Source organism: Cydia pomonella, chromosome 14, assembly GCF_033807575.1.
Source record: "Cydia pomonella isolate Wapato2018A chromosome 14, ilCydPomo1, whole genome shotgun sequence".
Classification (NCBI taxonomy): Eukaryota; Metazoa; Arthropoda; class Insecta; order Lepidoptera; family Tortricidae; genus Cydia; species Cydia pomonella.
In genome coordinates, this window is record NC_084716.1 from 18,770,199 (window position 1) to 18,791,626 (window position 21,428).

The 21,428-nt window shown below is 38.4% G+C and overlaps 1 protein-coding gene across 2 annotated transcripts in view; it reads right to left on the reverse strand.

Moving 5' to 3' along the window:
- Positions 1-685: 685 nt before the first annotated feature.
- Positions 686-21,428, reverse strand: part of LOC133525145 (hemicentin-1-like) — a 38,157-nt gene continuing 17,414 nt past the window's right edge. The window contains exons 11-25 of one of the 2 annotated variants that reach the window (XM_061861404.1): positions 18,897-18,969; positions 18,564-18,760; positions 17,624-17,711; positions 16,637-16,833; positions 14,319-14,391; positions 14,003-14,199; positions 12,099-12,186; positions 8,471-8,667; positions 7,601-7,673; positions 7,331-7,527; positions 6,888-6,960; positions 5,125-5,321; positions 3,979-4,051; positions 3,526-3,722; positions 686-981 (exon numbers count right to left, since the gene is read on the reverse strand). In XM_061861404.1, coding sequence (XP_061717388.1) covers positions 953-981; positions 3,526-3,722; positions 3,979-4,051; positions 5,125-5,321; positions 6,888-6,960; positions 7,331-7,527; positions 7,601-7,673; positions 8,471-8,667; positions 12,099-12,186; positions 14,003-14,199; positions 14,319-14,391; positions 16,637-16,833; positions 17,624-17,711; positions 18,564-18,760; positions 18,897-18,969 — 1,949 coding nt within the window. In that variant the 3' untranslated portion in view covers positions 686-952. The remainder of the gene's footprint in view (positions 982-3,525; positions 3,723-3,978; positions 4,052-5,124; positions 5,322-6,887; positions 6,961-7,330; positions 7,528-7,600; positions 7,674-8,470; positions 8,668-12,098; positions 12,187-14,002; positions 14,200-14,318; positions 14,392-16,636; positions 16,834-17,623; positions 17,712-18,563; positions 18,761-18,896; positions 18,970-21,428) is intronic. The other variant, XM_061861405.1, reaches the window with a different exon arrangement.

Genomic DNA, 21,428 nt, shown 5'->3' on the forward strand with positions numbered 1-21,428 from the left:
CAAATCCCTAGTAATCTGATTAAAACTGTACAACCACTGTATAATCCCGATAATTATGCTCTAGAATTAAAATACAGACTACAAATAGCTCATAAGGATGCCAAGGAAAATTTGTTAAAATCTAAGGAATTACGAAAAAAATATTATGATAAGTTATCTAACTCAGTGACTTATAAAAAGGATGATCTAGTTTTGATTAAGTCAGAAACTGGAAAAAAATTTGATAATCTTTTTAAAGGACCTTTTAAAGTGATTGAGGACGATGGAGTAAATGTTAAGTTAGAAATAGATGGTAAGATCGATCTTGTTCATAAAAATAGGACTAAGATTTATAACCAGTGACTCATGTGTCACTGCTCCTTTTTTGTCATGTTGTGTTAACATTAATAGTTTGACTTCATGTAAACATATTTCATAATTGTGTTTTGTTGTACTATCGATATGTTTAGATTTCTTTAAATAAAACAAAAATGTTTGATTGTGTATACATATTTTTATATATAAAAAAAAATTAATTTACATCATTTTTTTTTTTCTCAACAACCCCTCAGATGAGGTGTGTGTAGTAGTGTAAGATATAGATATACATAAGTTGACGATGTATGTTGAGTTAGTTACAATACAGACGCTCGCGAGTAAGCACTTGTGTTTGATTTCACCTCTCAGTCCCATACATGCCACACTGGTAAGGGCATTTATTCGTGTGATGAGCATGGATATTTGTTCCTGAGTCATGGGTGTTTTCTATGTATTTAAGTATTTATAAATATTTATATATTATATATATCGTTGTCTAAGTACCCTCAATACAAGCCTTATTGAGCTTACTGTGGGACTTAGTCAATTTGTGTAATAATGTCCTATAATATTTATTTATTTATCTTAATGACTGCTAGATATTCCGGGAGTGGGTTGTTGACCCGAGGATCGAGTCGGGGCTGCGGCGGTGACGTCACGCTCCGCTACGGAGTGTGTCCAGTTCTAAACAAACAACAGTCAATAATAGCATTTTATGTGACTGCTACATAATAAAAGGCATTTACAGTACATATGGTGCTACTTTATAGCACTAGTGCGAAAATTAGCATATTACGTTACTGTGTCGAACATTTAAAGGGCCATATGTACTGTAAAACGTTGTACGATACATGTGCGAATAGGCAATTTGCAACTCGTGTCGATTTAAAACACTCCCTTCGGTCGTGTTTTAATTTATCACCACTCGTTCCGAATTTCCTATTTTTCGCACTTGTATCATTACGATACAAGTGCGAAAAATAGGAAATTCGGGAACTATAAAATACACGAGTGTGGGTTTCAGAAACGAACGAAGTGAGTTTCTTAAACGGATCACACGAGTGTTTTAAAGCCTAATTATGTACAGTTACATACACTATTTTATCTTCACACATATTGTAAACTTTTTATGATATATGCACTAACCCAAATTACAGCCAACGTTGGGACATCGTTGCACTCTTGGCGGAACTCGCGGATATGTGGTGGCGTCACCGAATTTTTTTATCGCTGATTTTACACGAAACATTCGCTATATTTACTTTAAAAACAACAAAACATATTCATTTTATACTTAAAACTATATTAAAATATAAACTGTACGTCAAATGGCGGTAAATGAAAACGTTTTTCACGCATGTCATGCATTCGTAGTTTTTTTTTAATTCAGAGACCATTTAGAGTCAGGGGCCCATATTCGTATCATTCGATAGAAACTAACATGCGAGATATGTCAAAATTGACATTTAATTTCGAACCAAAAGGCATCTCGACCGTATGTTAGTCGTATACCTCGAAATCAAAAAATCCTTGTAGCTTTTCACCTATTCGTGTTTCACCGTGATAGCGTATTTTGCTGTAGCGTGTAATATCGGTGGTATATTTTGTTAGATTTTTACAACAGTTGCAAATTTTAATGTAGCATGTATTTTCAATAGCCTATTTATTTAGCCGCATATATTTTCAATAGGTGTTTACAACGGTAGCAAATTTTGATGTAGCATGTATTATCAATAGCCTATTTAGTTAGCCGCAAAAAAATTTAGTTACATTTTACCTGGGTCGCATATTGCTGTAGTGTATTGTATTAATCGTAAAAAAATTGGCTATATCACTGGAATATAATAAACGGTCGCTTATTGACCTCATTGTTACAGCCATACATTAACTAGCTTTGGAGAATTTGTTATTTAGGAAATCTACCTCTAAGGTTACATATATCACACTCAAAACCAGGAGATAAACTACAAAGTGCGAAATGCATTTACAAAACAAAACTATAGAGGTATAGTGCTTAAAGGAAATGTCGCGATATGTAATAACGCATTATAAACAAATATCTATCGAGGTGAAAAGCGACTACAGTGAAGAAAGGCAGGGAAGTAAATATACTATGAATTTTATACACCATTGTAATTGGCGACCAGAAATCATACTACAAGAAAAAAAAATCTGTTCAGAAATAATGAGATCGCGGCGAAACGCGAATAGGTGAAAAGCTACAAGGAATTTTTGATTTCGATGTATACGACTAACAAACGATCTCCACTGATATTAGAATAGAGGTCAAATCCAATTGCTTTTTTTTCAGAGATGTTCCAAATTTGAATATCATAACCAAATCGATTTTGATGTAGTTATGAAGCAATTACAACATTATCATATCACAGATAAGAAATTGTTGTAACAAAACAGTTTATCGTAATGTTGGCCATTATTTACGGACTTTGAAGGCATCATAGAGGGTTTATGGTATGTGTGTAGATAAAAGTACATACTAAAAAGGTTGGGTTTTCCAGTATTTCTTATTTCTTAACAATATTGCCACTTTCTTATGATGTTATTTCTACTCGGAATCATGAGCTCTTTTTTTTTAGATCGCAATAGAAAAAAACAATGTCACAATTAATCCAGTTCATTTTTCGAACGTTATATCGACATACAATTCGACATACAGTCCGCGTAATCAATTCTATTCAGAAAGATGGACAGACAAACAAAGAGATTTACTTTTGCATTTATAATATTAGTATGAAATTTGTCACATAGAACAATTTACGATTTTCCTTATATTTTTGTATGCGGATTAATATTTACAGATTCCAAAATGAAAGTTTCCTTAATTTCCTATGAAATTTCCCTAAAATTTCAGAAAACTTGTACACCTTCTTTTAAACACTCCGTAACGACCGTAACCTGCACATCTGTCGGAAGTATACAGCGTGTATTTATGATACGACCGCATAAGTAAAGGGTAGTTAGTTTCATATCATTTTCATAAAAAAACAGACGACTTTTATTTTTCCATATAAAATAATTCAGCAACCAATGTATCACTACTTTGTTTTCACTCGAAACGTCGCATTTAATGACGCGACGTCTCAAAAAAAGAAAAAAAAACTTTGTGTTAGAATAAAATGAGCTCGTGATTCTGAGTACAGAAAGCATACAAATTACAAAAAAAAATCACATTAAGGCTAATATGGATAATAAGTGTTATGACCGTACCTTTGACCACCAAAGTTGTCGTCTTCTCATCACACCCCTCAGTACTGGTCGCTAAGCACCTGTACTCTCCAGCCTGGCTCAGTTGCGTTGTTCCAATAGTCAATAATCCTCCTTCATGCTCTAAAGGCACAAATTCAGTTGTGTCTTGAGGCTTGAACTGCCAGGTTATTTTTGGTTGTGGGCTGCCTTTCTGAAGCCTTTAATAAAAACGTTGTGAAAACTAAATAAAAGACACTATATTACCATAGTTAATGCTTCTGGGCATTTTCCGCAAATCGATATCCATTGTGCCTATTTTGCGTGAAATTGAGGTAGCGCTACTCTAACCACCCCAGGTCCTCCACGAAGCCTAGCAAGGCTTTCAGGTTGCTAACTGCCTCCTGTAGTGTGCACGGAGTCCCTAGGTATACTATTAATATTACTATAATATATAAATATATTTAAAAAACTTACGTGCAGTCAATGATTACTGGCTCTCCTTCAGACTTAGTTATAACGTTAGGTGTTTTCCGGAACTTTGGACCCACTGAAATAAGAATTGACAAATATGAACTCGGCACGAGTTTTAAGGCTCCAGAATGGACGCACGCGGCACGCGGCGGTGGTTCCAAAACAGGTTCATTCAAGCCTATACCAATTATCGGAAACCGGTTAAATTTCCAAACCGTTATCATGTACTTTGCGCAAAACCTTGCTCGAAAAACCGTTATTTTTAAACTGGTTTTTATCAGAACAGTTCTTGTCAAATTAACCGGTTTAGAGCAATAAAAACCGGTTTCTTCCCATGTCGGTGTCTATGTTTACGTGGCACATCACTAGGCCGGCCGGCCGTTTCGTCACTCGTCGAATCAACCGGTTTTTTAGGATACAATAAAGTTCTTAAAACGTTCGCGTTCTTACAAAAGTTCGGAGGAAAACTGAAATAAACCGGTATTTACCGGTAATTTATAAACCGGTTCCGAGCCTTTGGTCTATACATTTTGATCATGCCGCACGGAACCTGGCGGCGCGAGCGGTGGTTCGCGCGGCACGATCAAAATGTATAGACTTGAATGCACCTAAGCTGTTTTGGACGACAGCAGCGGCCGCGGCGTTGCATCCAGTCCGCGGCCGAAATTCTAAATTAATTATTTAATGCTAAATTCTTGTGGAGGTTTATTAATTCTTGTATTTAGTTTAAAGTTTAATTTCAAAGGGCACTGTTTATGCCAAGGCTCTGAACCGGTTTTTTTCTTCATACTACAAAACTACCGGTATTATTATGTTCTTTGATTTATTATTTCATTTCTAATACCAAGTTGTTACCTAAATTCATAATTCAGTCCTATGCGTAAAAAGCATAAATTTTGGGCTATTTCGGGGTTAAAAAACGGTTCTAAGCCCAGGTTTATGCAAATGCTGTTTTTTAGAAAACAGTAAGAAATCGCTATGATTATGCTTATGAAATTCAAGAAGTTCACTCTATTCCTCGTGAAGCCCGTCATCAGAGCTTCATCCTGATAAAAGTATTGCTTAAAATCCTAACTTGCTGAAAAAACTAAACCAAGAACAAATCTCCAAACGTAAAATTTGGAATTTCTGAGTAAACATAGGTATTACCGTAAATCACGAGATCTATAACTTGTTCCGTTTTATCCGTTCCATTCTCCACTACGCATTTGTATTGCCCCGCTTCGCTTGGTTGAATATTTGTAAGTATTACTTTTTCGCTACGCGTGAAAATCATTTCAAATTCATCTGCATACCGTCCTTTGTAGAACCACTTTACGCTAGACGCTGGGAAACCTTTGGCTACCCTGTAAGAAAGTATAAAGAAACTATATAAAATATCAACTTTTTAATAACTAAACATTGTCTCTCGTTTTCAACTTTTCACTACTGACATGGAACGGTAACAAATGTATAGAGCCATCAATTTCTGACGTCACGAGGACGTGACAGAGCTAGTTCGACTTGACGGTGTATGCATAACATTAGAAAAACAAAGTGTAAAAGTGTCAATCTACGTCAAATTGTAAATATATTGTCTATATAATGTCAGGGTCAAGTCAGGGTCCAGAGAGGAACACGGGGACTACGTTTGTAAGAAAATGTTTTCATATCGTGAATTTGAAGTAATGTCACGGAAGAATTAGCATTTGCGATTCGATTATACACCATTTAGCAGTTACAGAGAGAGAAAGAAAGAAAGAAAAATCATTTATTAGCACAGTGGCATAACATAAAAATAATTAGACATTAATTGGTGTCACGTTATGAGCCACCCACATGGCACACTCAGCGACGTTGATTTTCAGTAAGGCCCAGTGGAACGATTAGGTGGCACTCAGTAAATGGATTATGTATATGGTTACAATGTACAAAAGTAAGGGGAAATTAATAAAAAGTAGCCTATAAGTGATCTGGATGTTTTTGTGTATGTATGTAAATGTCTATTGGTGTGTGTGAGTGTGCACGGTTGCCTAAGTGTTGCATTTTTGCTTAGCCAGTGTGAATTTACGGAGGTGAATTTTAAAGGCGGACATGGTTTTAGAATTACGTACTGGTGGTGGCAAATCATTCCAACAATTGGTGGCAGCGAAACGAAAGCTGCTACGGAAGGCAATCGTGCGATGTGGAGGAAATGAGAGTCGTGATGCGTGTCTTATGGCGCGCCGAGATAAGTTATGTTTTTCGTATAGGTATAAGAGTTCTTTATTTATGACTCGAAAATAAAGTGCAGATGTCTAAGTGAATTCATGTTAATGGGATCGTGCTGGTTTAGAAACAGCGAAACATGTACTCGTCGTGGGACAGGGAAACAAAACCGTGCACATGCGTTTTGTATTCTCTGCGGTGCTTCCTTTGCCCTGGCTAGCGCTCGCCGAACACTACATCAGCATAATTTAGTTTTGAAAAAATTTGGGTATCACAACTTGATACATACTAGTATATAGTTGGTAAACTAACGGCGACCTATGTTGTAAATGGGAACAACCGTTTCCGTAATAGGAGTTTTCGGCACTTTCAGTAGTTACCTAATCCTGGATGAGCGTTAGCAGAGGTCCCCGTTTTAGTTTGGGTGAAAATGCTTTCGTATGCCCGGATGTTCTCCTCCACAGGTCGCAATTCTCAACTGATTCTCGTGAAATTTTGTGAGCAGGTTCGATGATTTTTTAAATAGCGGGGCCATATTTAAACTGTTTTAAATTATGTTTGCGGTTAAAGTCTACAGCTCACAAAGCCACCAGTAATTATTTTCTACGGAACACTTATTCGTGCGTGCGTCTCGCTTTATACCGGTATTTTGAAGGCTTGTTACAAATTTCTCTCTCTTGTAGCGTATTATTATATTTATTTATTGAAGTTATTATTACACTAACCTGCAGTTCAAGCTTATAGTTGCATTCTCCATTGCCGTTTGCTTAATCGTTAGATTTTTAGACGGAGATTTCGCTGAAAATTACATAAAAGAAAAATAATAAATACTTGTGATTACTTAAGTAAAACCAGTTACATAACATTATACTTATAAATATCGGCTGAATCTGGTCTAGTCTGGCTTGCTGGAATACTGAACGTTTCACTTTATTATGTTTTCAAGATTTTTGCAAAAATCGCGAAGCGTCTGAGTGACATAACTGGTGAGTTGGTGACCAAAGAGCTGGCTGTTTCCTCGCACAACGTATCAGCATTTCGATACGACGAAATGCCGCCAGCATCCTTGGTACAATGCTTCAAGGGCCTATTTTAGATTTAAGCTAGTTATAGAAATACCTCTATATCTATTATGTAAATGAAAATTTCATTTTTATTATAACCTTACATTTGACCACCAATGTCGTCGTCTTCTCATCACGTCCCTCGGTGTTGGTCGCTAAGCACCTGTACTCTCCAGCCTGGCTCAGTTGCGTTTTTCTAATGATCAACAATTCGCCTTCGTACTCTAAAGGCATAAATTCAGTCTTGTCTTGAGCTTTGAACTGCCAGGTTACTTTTGTCCGCGGACTTCCTTTCTGAATCCTTAAGAAATATAATATGTTAAAATTAAAATAAAACGAATTTAGAAATACATACTAGAATTGTAGTAACTTACGTGCACTCAATAACTGCTAGGTCTTCTTCACTGATTGATATAAGTCCCAGTGCATTCTGGAACTTCGGAACCGCTGAAATGTAAGTAAAAATATTAAGATCCCATTTCATCTTCTTCGCGCTGCCTCAGCTTATTGCACGGCTCATGAGAGCCTGGAGTCCGCTTGGCAACTTACTTGTTAAAAGAAACGACCATTGTAACGATTTAGAACGGACTGATTTTATTTTTTAAACCACAGATACAGTACAGTATATAGATACAGTAATGAAACACTGGTACAAATCATTATAGATGTCGCTACTATGTTATTTATTTTGATAACAACCAATATTACTTATCCCATTAGTTTTTACGAAAGCCATTCCCCTTGCAACCCAGAGGGGAAACTAGGCCTTATTTGCATAAGGACTTATGTTTCCTCACGAATCCCACAGTGTCTTTCTTCACCAAAAAGCGACTTGTACCTTAATATCAAATTATATAACTTTAATTTACTAACTATAACTTTTTACCTTAAACTATGTCAGTTGTGCAATAAAGAGTATTGTATTGTATAGCAGTGCAACCCTTAGAATTGGTTCAAAGTATCCACAATCTCTTACTTAGTTACTTACTTACTCCTCTGGCGCAGCGACCCAAAGTGTGTCTTGGCCTCCAACACTACTGCTCGCCACTGATCCCGGTCCTTTGCAGTTTCTCGACAGTCTTCAACCTGGAGCTCGCGTAGATCCGTGTCCACCACATCCGCCCATCGATACCTAGGTCGACCGGCTGGGCGGCTGGATCCACAATCTCTGGTTACCATTTATTGTTGGTAGATCGAGCCTCGAGCTTGATTGCACCCCGATGGTACAAGAAGTATGTACTTACCATTGACCACAAGTTTCACTACTTGTTCTGCTTCACCCACGTCGTTCTTTGCCACGCACTTGTACTGTCCCGCATCGCTTTGTTGAATATTTTTAAGAATAATGCTTTCGCTATTTTTGACAATCGTCGTGTATTTATCTGCATACTGCCCCTTGTACAACCAATTCACGGTAAGTTTGGGGAAACCTCCGGTTACCCTGTAAGAAAGGTTACTTTGTAAATTGTGGCTTATTGCAGAAGTTTGAAGTTCTGGTACCTGGGTCAAATTACTCAAATTCTTTTCGTTGTCTTGTTTCTGACCACTCTGTCACGCTTCCTTTTTTAGTTTTTTATCAAATAAATAAATAATTGAGTCCATGTCTTTTTAGCTGTGGATTATAATTCATGGGGAAAATAAGAAACTAAATTTCACCCCATACAAAAAGCGTTACTCCGTCACATTTTTCGGGGACCACAAACAAGACAACTAAAAAGATTTTGACCCTCCTACATCATGAATGTGCATTTATTTATTGTTGAGGGATGTCATTAATGTTCTATAATGGAATAAGTCTTCAGTGTGTCAAAACAGTCTGCAAACCGATACCGAGAACGCAACATAGACCTGCAATATAGACGCAAATGCCAGGCCATATTACTTGGCAGCACCCGCTTACTCGCTTTGGTAAATACTGCTGACGTTTTAAAAAAATTCTCCCGGTCAGCACAAACTCCTCGTCCAAGCTCTTGTTCTGCCTGTCCTTGATTATGCTGATGTTTGTTACACTAATCTCACTCAAGATTCCTTGAATAAATTTGACCGGCTCCTTAATAGCTGCATTCTGTTCGTGTTCGGACTTCGTAAGTATGACCATATCTCCTCTTTCCGTAGAAAACTTAATTGGCTCCCTATTCGAGAGCGTAGGTCCCTTCGTACTCTATGTACACTCTACTCAATCTTGTTTGACCCGTCCGCCCCAGATTATCTCCGTTCGAAATTTAAATTTGTAACCCCACGTCTAGGTACAGATCTTCGCTCTTCCCGTAGTCGTAAGCTCATTGTCCCCCAACACCGAACGGGTTTCATGTCCAATTCCATCACTGTTCAGGCAATCAGACTTTGGAACGTTCTCCCACTCTCTATCAGACAAGCGCAGACCAAATTCACATTCAAGCGCATGTTGCGCAAGTATTTCCTTGACAAACTTTCTTCTTCATCAACTTAATGATTCATAATTATGTATGTATTAATATATGTATGTTTATTTGTATTAAGTATATGTGTAAGTTTATCTGTATATAGTTTATATTCATATATAGTCTCGGTTACAAATTCATTTACTTTAAAAGACACTGCACCTACTTAATCTTTCTGGTTTTACCCTTTGGTTGACTGGTAGAGAATGCCTTAAGGCATTAAGTCCGCCATTTGTACCTTCATGTATTGTGCAATAAAGATTAAATAAATAAATAAATAGACCTCTGATGTGCCGGATTCTAGCTGTCGTGCAACCCGTCAAAGTCCCTTTCCGTCGTCGCTTTAATTTCCAAAAAGCTGACTGGAGCGAATTTTCGAATCAAATAGATAAAAACCTGGACGGACTGCTACCAAGGGCATCGGAATACAACAAATTCATAAAAAATATTCGAACCGTGTCTTCGAATCTTCTGAAGACCTACGAAGCACTATACTGCAATGATCCTTTCTCTGAAGAGACTATCTCGACTGGTAAAGAAAGATCTGATGCGTGAAATATCGGCTAACAGAAGGGAAAAAAGCTGTGAGCAACACCGATATGACCCATAATAGCAAGAAAGCGCGGCTAACCAGGCAGCTACACAACTTCTGCATAATGCCCAAACCAATATCAGTACCTGTTAACCAACAGACCTGCATTAATCTCATCAAGCCCTTTACCCACCACGAACCGAGACTGCCATAAAATCACTTAAAAATTGTAAAGCTGCCGGCATTGACGACCTGACCGTCGAGCAGATCAAACACCTTGGGCCGAAAGCCAGGAACTGGCTCCTGGAATTGTATAACAGCTGTCTTTCGTCACTCAAAATACCAAAAGCATGGCGCACTGTGGGCTGAAATTCGGCTCTCATTGACATAGAAACCGAAGTTGTTATTTTTATGTTTTTTATTTATTTAAATAGGTTGTGCCCAGCATTGTTGTGGTAACCTTTTTTAGACGATTTGGAAAGAAAATTGTCGAGTTACGATTTTTTTTCAAAATAAATGTACCTATGGAGCAGGAACAAGAAATCATTATTACTCAAGAACCGCAAAACAAACTGTAATATCCTTGCAGGTGGTTATACTATGAATTATTTCTGATTTTTTGGCATACTATATGTATCCGTCACGGGTGCGGTTTTTTTTTAATCATTAATTGTCTCTATGGAAAAAGCACAAAACCAAAGTCAACATTTTAAATTTTTTTTGATTGAAATGGGTTTTGCTCAGTGTGTTTATGCTAAGTTATAAGTTTCAGACGATTTGAGTTGAAAGCTACTGGCCTGGCACTTTGCTACACAGCTGGCGAATACGCATGCCCGGCGTGGCACCGCCCTACCCACGCCGGACAAGTTACGTCGGCACTAAACGACACCTGCCGCATAATCACCGGATGTCTTAAAGCAACTCCGCTTAACAAGCTATAGCAGGAATTGCGCCCCCGGAAACCCGCAGAGAAGTAGCGTGTAGCGGTGCAAAATTGAAGCAGGAACAAGACCCAAGGCATCCTCTTCACGGTCACAAGCTACCACCATCTCGTCTAAAGAGACGTAGGAGCTTTATGCGGTGTACTGCAGCTATCCAGATTCCACCGTCATAGAATCGACTTGCCCAATGGGAGAGTACCCGCGCCCCTCCTGACGACTACGTTCGCCCTGCTGAAACGCTTCCGGCTAGGCATAAGCAGCCGTGGCCAATCTGGAAAGCCTTAAACAGATTGCGTTCCCAGGTCGGACACAGCAAGGAGAACATGCTGAAGTGGGGCGCTCTAGGCGGCTCAGACACCCAATGCCCATGTGGGACGACTCCCAAAACAATGGAACACATGTTGTCCTGCCCAGCGTGCCCGCATGCCTGCTCTGAGCAGGACCTCCATGATGCGACGGACAGGGCGATAAGTGTCGCTACCTTTTGGTCCTGCACAGTCGACATCGACACGAGAAGAAGAAGAAGAATGTTCTATACTTCGTGTCATCCACGATGACGCGCAGATTTGTCAAATCTAACCTTTAATAACATCACATTACGAGTCAAGGCACGCGTCTTAGTGAATGACACGACCTATAATCAGTTGTTGTATGTCGTTGATATAGATTTATTTTATTATTACACACTTTATTTAGTGTCAGCGGGTATTGTGCTCTAATCTTTCAACTTAAATTTCATTTTCCCGTCGTCTGGTTCAGTTGAAATTTGGTGTACTTCTGTATAAAGGATGACAATTCAATAATATAACATATATGGAGCTGACTGATCTGAGGAAGCAGTCCGAAGGTAGCCAAAGGAACTCGATGAAACAACAAACACATTGTATTTAAGCTTATTAAAAATGCCTCAGAAAGTCCTTTATAAACATGCAAATGAAGTATAATGAAATAGCAATAAATCAGTTTTTGACGCACTCACCTGCAGCGCAAAGTTATATTTGAGTTTTCCATTGTTGACTTTTTGTTTTCTTCTAAGCTTATGGTTGGTTTTTCTAACGTGGGGTTAGCTAAAAAGAAAATAGAATGTTTAAATTCATGAAATTACTTGCTACTCCAGTAGGTAATTTCAATAATTTCAAAGATCGTAGTTATAAGGATTTTTACTAAAACGGTTTGTTTTGATGTGTATCAAAGTAGTATATGTATACTAAATTGGTAGTCAAAAGACTCAAAGGCGAATGCAATAATTTTGTGCTATAGTCAAAGTTATTTCTATGTTGGACATTTTAGTGCCAGTCTCTGTCCTGTCGAGTTGGCTGTGTTGATAGAATACCAGAGGTACTCCTTCAGGACTTAATTGAATGATAAGTATAATTATTGTCCTAAAAATATATCATATCGACCCAAAAATGATCTCAAGGCAAGGATCTCTGGCCATATAGAACGCCAAGGCTACATAATTCAAAATTTAACTTTGAACTACCTGATACGATTTTGTTTACCTCTTAATGTGCTGTATTATTTATATTGTTTCTGTATTGAGGTGTGCAATAAAGAGTATTTGTATTGTATTGTATTGTACGAGTAGTATTGCTTTCGGATGACTGCCATTCATATTTCGTCAGGAGACAACCAGAACTTTGTGGTGATTTTCAGAGCTATACTGAACATTAGTACCAAAACTAGATTGATTTTTGTTTAGTTTAGTATAGTGACGATTATTTAATAATTTTAATATCCAAAAACAAAGATATAAAGAAACATAATAAAACTTACTAAGTACTTAAACTCAAGATAAAAAATTTGGCCCAAATCGCCGTCAATGGGCAAGGTGCCTAGAAGGTATTTCCCCGCTGTATGGCGATACTTATAAGCTGTGCGAAATAGTGGCTAGCCCTCTGGTCGTCCGAAGCCTCTATTAGGCGCGCCGACAAATCTTTATAAAGCCGACGCGCACTTGGCCCCCATGACCCCAAAGTTTCAACGCCAAACGCCGCAAACATGTAGCTGCTTTCTACTGCTGCATATTTGCGGCGCTTGAGGCTTTCGGCCGAGGATGCCGCAGCGTCAGCGGTAACTTTGGTGCTCGGGACATGGGACGGTGCCAGGGTATCAATGCATGTAGCGTCCCAAACTAGCGGCCGACCCATGCTCCAAGGCACCAGTGTCATTCCTTCGGGTCGCTTGTCATCATCCCTGGCTAGACTGCTGGACTCAAGTACTGCCGTCACTCTGGCACTAACAAGGGCCCGACGGATGACATCATTGATACTGGTGTGGCGGGGGATTCTTCCAGCGCTTCGGACGCACGAGAGGCCATGGTGGCCTAGGATGTCCACCGTGGCGCCGCATTGACAGCGATGTGGCTGGTTAGTTGATGCCCCTAAATATAAGCTAGCTGCCAGGCGGAAGGTAGTGTCATCCAAAAAAGTGCCAATATTTGGAGAGGGTAGTGCCTGCAGCCACAGACCCGACTCCCACTCCGCAGTCGCAAGGAGACGAGCTCGGTCTGTCGAACTAGTTGACGTATCTAAAAGGTTTTTCCGTACTAGTTGACAGAACAGCTCGTCCTCTCGTCGTCGCTCTTTGGCTTTTTTACGTGAAATCGTAGTAGGTACTCTACAGCCTGGCTCAGTTGCTGGAATTGTGCAAGTTTATTTCTACACTTTGTAATTATACTTAACACACAATGTAATACAATACAATACCTACTCCTTTACTGCACACCTAACATAGTTTACAATACACGTATAGAAACATTGAAACATTTCACAAAGACAATTAGACAGATACCTCTGACGTAACAGACGGGTAGCAGAGACAAGAAAATTAAAACAAGTAGTGGGTGGTGCAGAGAAAAATAGGGGAATGGGATAACTATACCTTTGACCAGCAATGTTGTCGTCTTCTCATCGCGTCCCTCAGTATTGGTTGCTAAGCACCTGTAGTCCCCAGCCTGGCTCAGTTGTGCTGTTCCAATGGTCAACAGTTCGCCTTCATGCTCTAATGGCATAATTTCAGTCGTGTTTTGAGGGTTGAATTGCCAGGTCACTCTAGGTCGTGGGTTGCCTTTTTGAAGCCTAAATAACAATTAGAAATAGTGCTAGAGTAAAAAATATTATTCTTGATCCAATTAATAGGAAAAATAGATCAGGGATACTTGAAATAGATATAGATGAAGTATATCGCAGAAACTTACGAGCACTCAATAGATACTGGTTCTCCTATATTTTTTGATATAATAGGAGGTGTATCCTGGAACTTCGGAGCCGCTGAAATATAAATTAAACTTGAGGTTTACAACATTTTATTTTTCTCGATGATTTATAAATTTCGCTTCAGAGATCAGAGAATTTCAACTAAAACAGCAAGAAATAATCAGTAAGTAGGGCGAGTGCACTGATGTAGAAAACTAGTTTTTACTAGGTTTTTACTTGTTATAACATGTTTTAAATAAAAACGGGGTTACTAGAAAAAGTTTACGGTTATAAGTTAGTTAGTGCTTCTGGGCATTTTCCGCAAATCGACAACCATTGTGGCTATTTTGCGTGAAATCGAGGTAGCGCTACTCTAACCACCCCAGCTCCTCCATGAAGCCTAGCAAGGCTTTCAGTTCCTAGGTATTTGCTGCTGTATACTTCTACCTGTTTGCAGTCTAGGAGAATGTGTTTTGTTGTTTCCTCTTCTTCTATGCACGCTCTGCACATGGGGCTGTTTGTTTTACCCATATTGCGTATGTGTTTGTTAAGTGTGTTGTGTCCTGTAATTAATCCTACTACTTTACGTAGTTGGTGTCTAGGTGTTTTGAGTAGTATTTTGGTGAGCTTGTAGTTTAGTTCCGGTAAAACATCTTTGGTCTGCCTGCATGTGTCCATTTCCTTCCAGTACTTATTGTGGAGTTGTCTGTGATGTAGGTCTAGCTGGTTGTGCATGTAAGATATTGATAGTGGTATGCTGGTAGTGATGGCTGCATCGTTTCCTCTTGATCCACTATGCCCTTTTATCCATTGAACGGTTACTTTGTTGCCTTCTTTGCTCACTTCAGTGAGGCTTCGGTGACATTCGAGTACAAGCTCTGAAGTAAGTTTGTCGCTGCATAGCGCTTGTAGTACTGATTTACTGTCTGATAGTATTAGTATATTTTCGTGTTTCACTTGCCGTCTTGTTATAACACTGCAAGCTTCTACTATACATATTCAGCTTGGAATACCGAGTTATGTTCACCCAGAGGTTTTGAGACGCGTATGTTCAGGTCCTTCGAGAAGACACCGCATCCTGTCCCTTCATTTATTTTTGAGCCATCTGTAAATATTCTTAGGTTTGATTGTTTTAGTCCTTCTCTCGGGTCTTCTGTTAATGATATGGCGTAATCTTTCCAGAAAATCATAGTTTTTGGTGTTTTGTCTATAGGCGCTTCCAGCATTGGCAGTTTTGAGATCCTATTTTCATAGATCTTCTTGTGTGCTGAGCTGAAAGATGTTCATAGGTTTAGATTTTTCAATCGAAGAGCCGTGGCATCCGCTTCTTTCTGTATACATATGTGTAATGGCGGGAGTCCTAGCATTATTTCTAGCGCCGCAGTCGGAGTAGTTTTCATACAGCCCGTTACAGCCACACATGCTAGTCTTTGTTTTGTTTAGTTTATCTATTGCCGTGGTAAGCAGGGTGCGGGGCCACCATACAACCGCGCCGTAGATGATCATTGGCATTATCACCATTTTGTACAACCACAGCATGATGTGAGGAGCAAGTCCCCATCTCTTGCCCACCATCCTCCGGCATTGCCAAAAGGCTACTGTTGCTTTGTTTAGTTTATTTTCTAAGGTGTTTATTCCAGTTCAGTTTATCATCCAGGATTTTGCCTAGGTATTTTACATCCTTTGAAATTGTCAGTCTTGTGCCAAAAAGGGTTGGCATTTCGTATGCACCCAGTTTTCGTTTGTGTGTGAAGAGAATTGTGTCGGGCTGTCTTGGGTTTGCCAATAGGTCATTCTCCTTGCACCATTTCTCTACTATTTTCAGTGCTGTTTGTGTGAGGCGATGTGTTTTTTTCGAACCCTATCAATCCTGAAGACGCCTGACTTCTACTTCAGCATCTTCCTTTCTGCCACATGGATGGCTTGGACATGTCGCTGGGTCACCGGCTATATTTCGCTGCCATGGTCTTGTACACGAGGCCTTTAATTTTTATCGGCATTTTACTGTCGCAGGTCACATCAGTCGACTCTCTCCACTTTAACCAGTTGGTCGCAATCCTGTATTGAATGTTCTTCTCCAGTGAACTGGAATCGTGCAGAATGCTCCCGAGATATTTGTACTGGTTGCATTTATTTACTTCCTGTCCATCAACCAATCAATATTCTGAGTCTGAATCGGGGACATTGCACTTCATGAACTGCGTTTTTTGAACAGTTAACATAAGACCGCCTCTCTGCTACTGATGCTTCCAGGACAGTAATAATCTCTCAGGCCCTCGAGCTTGATAGCACCCCGATGGTACAAGAAGTATGTACTTACCATTGACCACGAGTTCTACTACTTGTTCTGCTTCACCCACGTCGTTCTTTGCCACGCACTTGTACTGTCCCGCATCGCTTTGTTGAATATTTTTAAGAATAATGCTTTCGCTATTTTTGACAATCGTCGTGTATTTATCTGCATACTGCCCCTTGTACAACCAATTCACGGTAAGTTTGGGGAAACCTCCGGTTACCCTGTAAGAAAGGTTACTTTGTAAATTGTGGCTTATTGCAGAAGTTTGAAGTTCTGGTACCTGGGTCAAATTACTCAAATTCTTTTCGTTGTCTTGTTTCTGACCACTCTGTCACGCTTCCTTTTTTAGGTTTTTATCATATAAATAAATAATTGAGTCCATGTCTTTTTAGCTGAATATTATAATTCTCTTGAGGAAAATAAGAAACTAAATTTGACCCCATACAAAAAGCTTTACTCCGTCACATTTTTCGTTTCGGGGACAACAAACAAGACAACTAAAAGGATTTTGACCCTCCTACATCATGCATGCGCTAATTTAAAGGCATGTCATTAATGTTCTATAGTTTGTGTCATCTACGATGACGCGCAGATTTGTCAAATCTAACCTTTAATAACATCACATTACGAGTCAAGGCACGCGTCTTAGTGAATGACACGACTTATAATTAGCTGTTGTATGTCGTTGATATTACTTGATATAAATTTATTTTATTATTACACACTTTTACTTAGTTTCAGCGCGTAAATGTGCTCTAAACTTGCAACTTAAATTTCATTTTCCCGTCGTCTGGTTTAGTTGAACTTTGGTGTACTTCTATATAACGATGACAATGCAATAATATAACATACATGGAGCTGATAGATCGGAGGATGCAGTCAGAAAGTAACCAAAACAACTCGATGAGAAACAACAAACATATTGAGGAATTGAATGTTTGGGAAAGTACTTTATAAACATGCAAATAAAGTACAATTAAATAGCAATAAATAGTTGTTTGAGGCTCTCACCTGCAGCGCAAAGTTATATTTGAATTTTCCATTGTTGACTTTTTGTTTTCTTCAATGCTTATGGTTGGCTTTTCTAACGTGGGGTTAGCTAAAAAGAAAATAAAAGAATGTGTAAAGTCATGAAATTACTTGGTACTCCAATGATATCAAATATCGTAGTAAAATGGATTTTTACTAAAACGGTTTGTTTTGATAAAAATATGAAATTGGTACTCAAAGGATATGCAATAATTATGAGCGTTAGTCAAAGTAATTTCAATGTTGGACATTTCGGCGCCATTCTCTGTCCTGTCGCGTTGGCTGTGTTGATAGAATACCAGAGGTATTCATTCGGGACTTAATTCAATGATGAATATAATTATTGTCTTAAAAATATATCATACGAACCCAAAAACGATCTCAACTGGCCATAGGTATGCAGGACCTTTGTAATTATCGAACGCCAAGGCCACATAATTCAAAATTTAACCTTGAATTATCTAATACGAGTAGTATTGTTTTCGGATGACTGCTATTCTCATTTCGCCAGGAGACACCCAAAACTCACCACAAGTTCAGAGCTAAGTGAACCTTAGTAGTACCAAAACTAGATTGATTTTTGTTTAGTCTTTTTTACGTAATTAGTGATTTTTGGTTGTCACCTGATGATTTCTGAATTAAAGCAGTTTTTGAACTTAATACGTTTTATCACCTCTATGGCTTTTTTTTACGAAAAATCGTAGTATTGTGCAAGTTTATTTTGACACTTTCTAATTATACTTAACAATATAATACAATACAATTACTGCACATCTCACATAGTTTACAACACACGCACAAAAATATTTAACAAAGACGATTAGACAGATACCTCTGACGTAACAGACGGGTAGCGAAGACAATAAAATTAAAATATGCAGTGAGTGGTGCAGAGAAAAATAGGGGAGGGGGATAGCCATACCTTTGACCAGCAATGTTGTCGTCTTCTCATCGCGTCCGTCAGTATTGGTCGCTATGCACCTGTAGTCCCCAGCCTGGCTCAGTTGTGTTGTTCCAATAGTCAACAGTTCACCTTCATACTCTAATGGTGTAAATACAGTCGTGTCTTGAGGCTTGAATTGCCAGGTTACTCTAGGTCGTGGCTTACCTTTTTGAAGCCTAAATAACAATTAGAAATAGGGTTAGAGTGAAAAATATTATTCTTGATCCAATGAATTGGAAAAATAGTGATCTATATATACAAAAATAAAGATACTTGAAATAGATATAGATGAAGTATATCGCAAAAACTTACGAGCACTCTATAGTTACTGGTTCTCCTATATTTTTTGATATAATAAGAGGTGTATTCTGGAACTTCGGAGCCGCTGAAATATAAATTAAACTTATGGTTTACAAAATTTTTATTTTTTAAAGATTTATAAATTTCACTTCAGAGTTCAGAGAATTTCAACTAAAACAGCAAGAAATAATTACTAAGTAGGGCGAGTGCACTGATATAGAAAACTAGTTTTTAGGGTTCCGTAGTCAACTAGGAACCCTTATAGTTTCGCCATGTCCGTCTGTCTGTCTGTCTGTCTGTCCGAGGCTTTGCTCCGTGGTCGTTAGTGCTAGAAAGCTGAAATTCGGCATGGATGGTGTGCAATAAAGCCGACAAAGTCGTACAATAAAATCTAAAAAAATTTTTTTTGAGGGTACCTCCCCTACACGTAAAGTGGGGGTGAATTTTTTTTTCTACTTCAACCATACAGTGTGGGGTATCGTTGGAAAGGGCTTTCAAAACTAATAGGCGTCTTCAACAATTTTTTTTTGATAAAGTGGATATATTCGGAGATAATCGCTCCGAAAGAAAAAAAAATGTGTCCCCCCCCCCTCTAACTTTTGAACCATAGGTCCAAAAAATATGAAAAAAATCGTGGAAGTAGAGCTTAAGAAAGACTTTAAATGAAAACTATAGCGGAAATGTTCAGTTTAGCTGTTTTTGAGTTATCGCAAAAAGTTTCCCCTTCATAGTAAAAAGACTTTAATTAGGTACTGATTATGCAAATTTGCCTATTTGTTTAACTCGCGTGAAAGGTAGCGTTTCATCCCTTGGTTAACAATTTACTATACTTTAAGCTCCAGTTTAGCTTATTGTGACGGAAGAGTAACTACGGAACCCTACACTGAGCATGGCCCGACATGCTCTTGGCCGGTTTTATTACTTGTTAAAACGGGTTTTTACGTGTATATATATATATATTTATATATATATATTAATTTTGATCGGTTTTCTTCATGCCTGGCGACAGAACGGTAAAATAAAAACTACGAAAAATTGTTTTAGTAATAAGTAAGTTAATATTATTTTCACGCCACTGTTCGGAAATGTGGCAATAGGTGGTCTAAAACCAAGCTGGAAAGTAGGCAATAGCTGTAGCACCTGAACCACCACTACTACAATGCTTCATTGTTGTCATCAGCTGTCATTGGTGATCATTGTTATCATCATCTGTCATTGGTGATGGTAAAAGGTTTTTTTTGGCGCAACGTTTTCCTTCAAAAATAAAATTAGGTTATTTATAGGACCAATTACCTACTTGTTTAAAAAAAAGAAACGTCAACAAAACCATTCAGTTCACGCTTAAGGCGTTTTTTACTTTTGTAGCTGTGGTTTTTTAGCAAAAACGCTTCTATGTTTAGGGTCGGTTTGAAGCAAACAACGGAAAACGCCTCTTAAAAGTGATAAAAAAAGTAAAATTGGCGGGATCGGAAAATACTTACTAAATTGGACACGCTATCTACGCTTTAAAAATGAATTCTTCTAGTGAAGAAAATATAAATGTTCCTGGCCAAAATATATCGCTTTCTTTCAACAGCTGTCCTTACGCCAATATAAATATTAATTTCTATTAAAGTACTTACAGTTATGCAAAGTTTTCGTATTTCCTCGCAGTAGTCGTGAAAACCACTCTGTAATGCCTCGGCCGGAAACACTAAAGATGGACTCGTATTATTTGAGGGCTTCCACTGACGTGTCTCACTCAAAACTCACTCGTCCATCTTTGAGCGGTTTTCCGGCCTCTCCTACAATGTTCTATTATAGCACAAATAATTATACATTCCCTCCCATACATAACGTTATATTTTTATTTTATTTTTTAACTGGTGTGGGGTATCGTTGCACAGGTTGTAACGAATAAGGGTCTTAAACAACCATTTTTGCTAAAGTAAATATTTTCGAATTCGAAATTAAACCATGGGCCCAAAAATACGAAAAAAAATCGTAAAAGAAAAACTTAATAAATACTTTCAATGAAAATTAATGCTTACTTGATCGGTCCAGCCGTTTTTAAATTGTTGCAAAAAGTCTTCTTTTCTTAGTAAACAGACGTAGAAAGTGCTGCGAAGGTACTCCCTAGTCTCTTATGCTTGTAATGTACATGATACTTACTAATGAATAGCCCCCGTTGAGCCAATTCTGGTAGAATAGAAACTACCGGAACCCTTAAATGAGCATGGCCCGATATGCTGTTGAATTATTTTTTCTGTCAAAATTCTTATTTTTTATTCATTTTTTCAGTATTCGACGATCTTATTTTCATCATCATCCTCCTAGCGCTTGTCCCATACTGTGACGGGGTCCGCTTACCTACTTTTCTCCTTCCACTTCGAACTATCCTGGACGTCGTTTTCCACTAACCTACAGGCATTTAAATCTTTAGCGATGACATTGCGCCAACGCTATCTGGGTTTGCCCCTCCTCGAGCCTGATAAGGCAAAGCTATTAAAAATAAGGGCTCTGCTGCTTAAGTACGCAAGCGGCCTTCTTTTGACATGCCCAAAC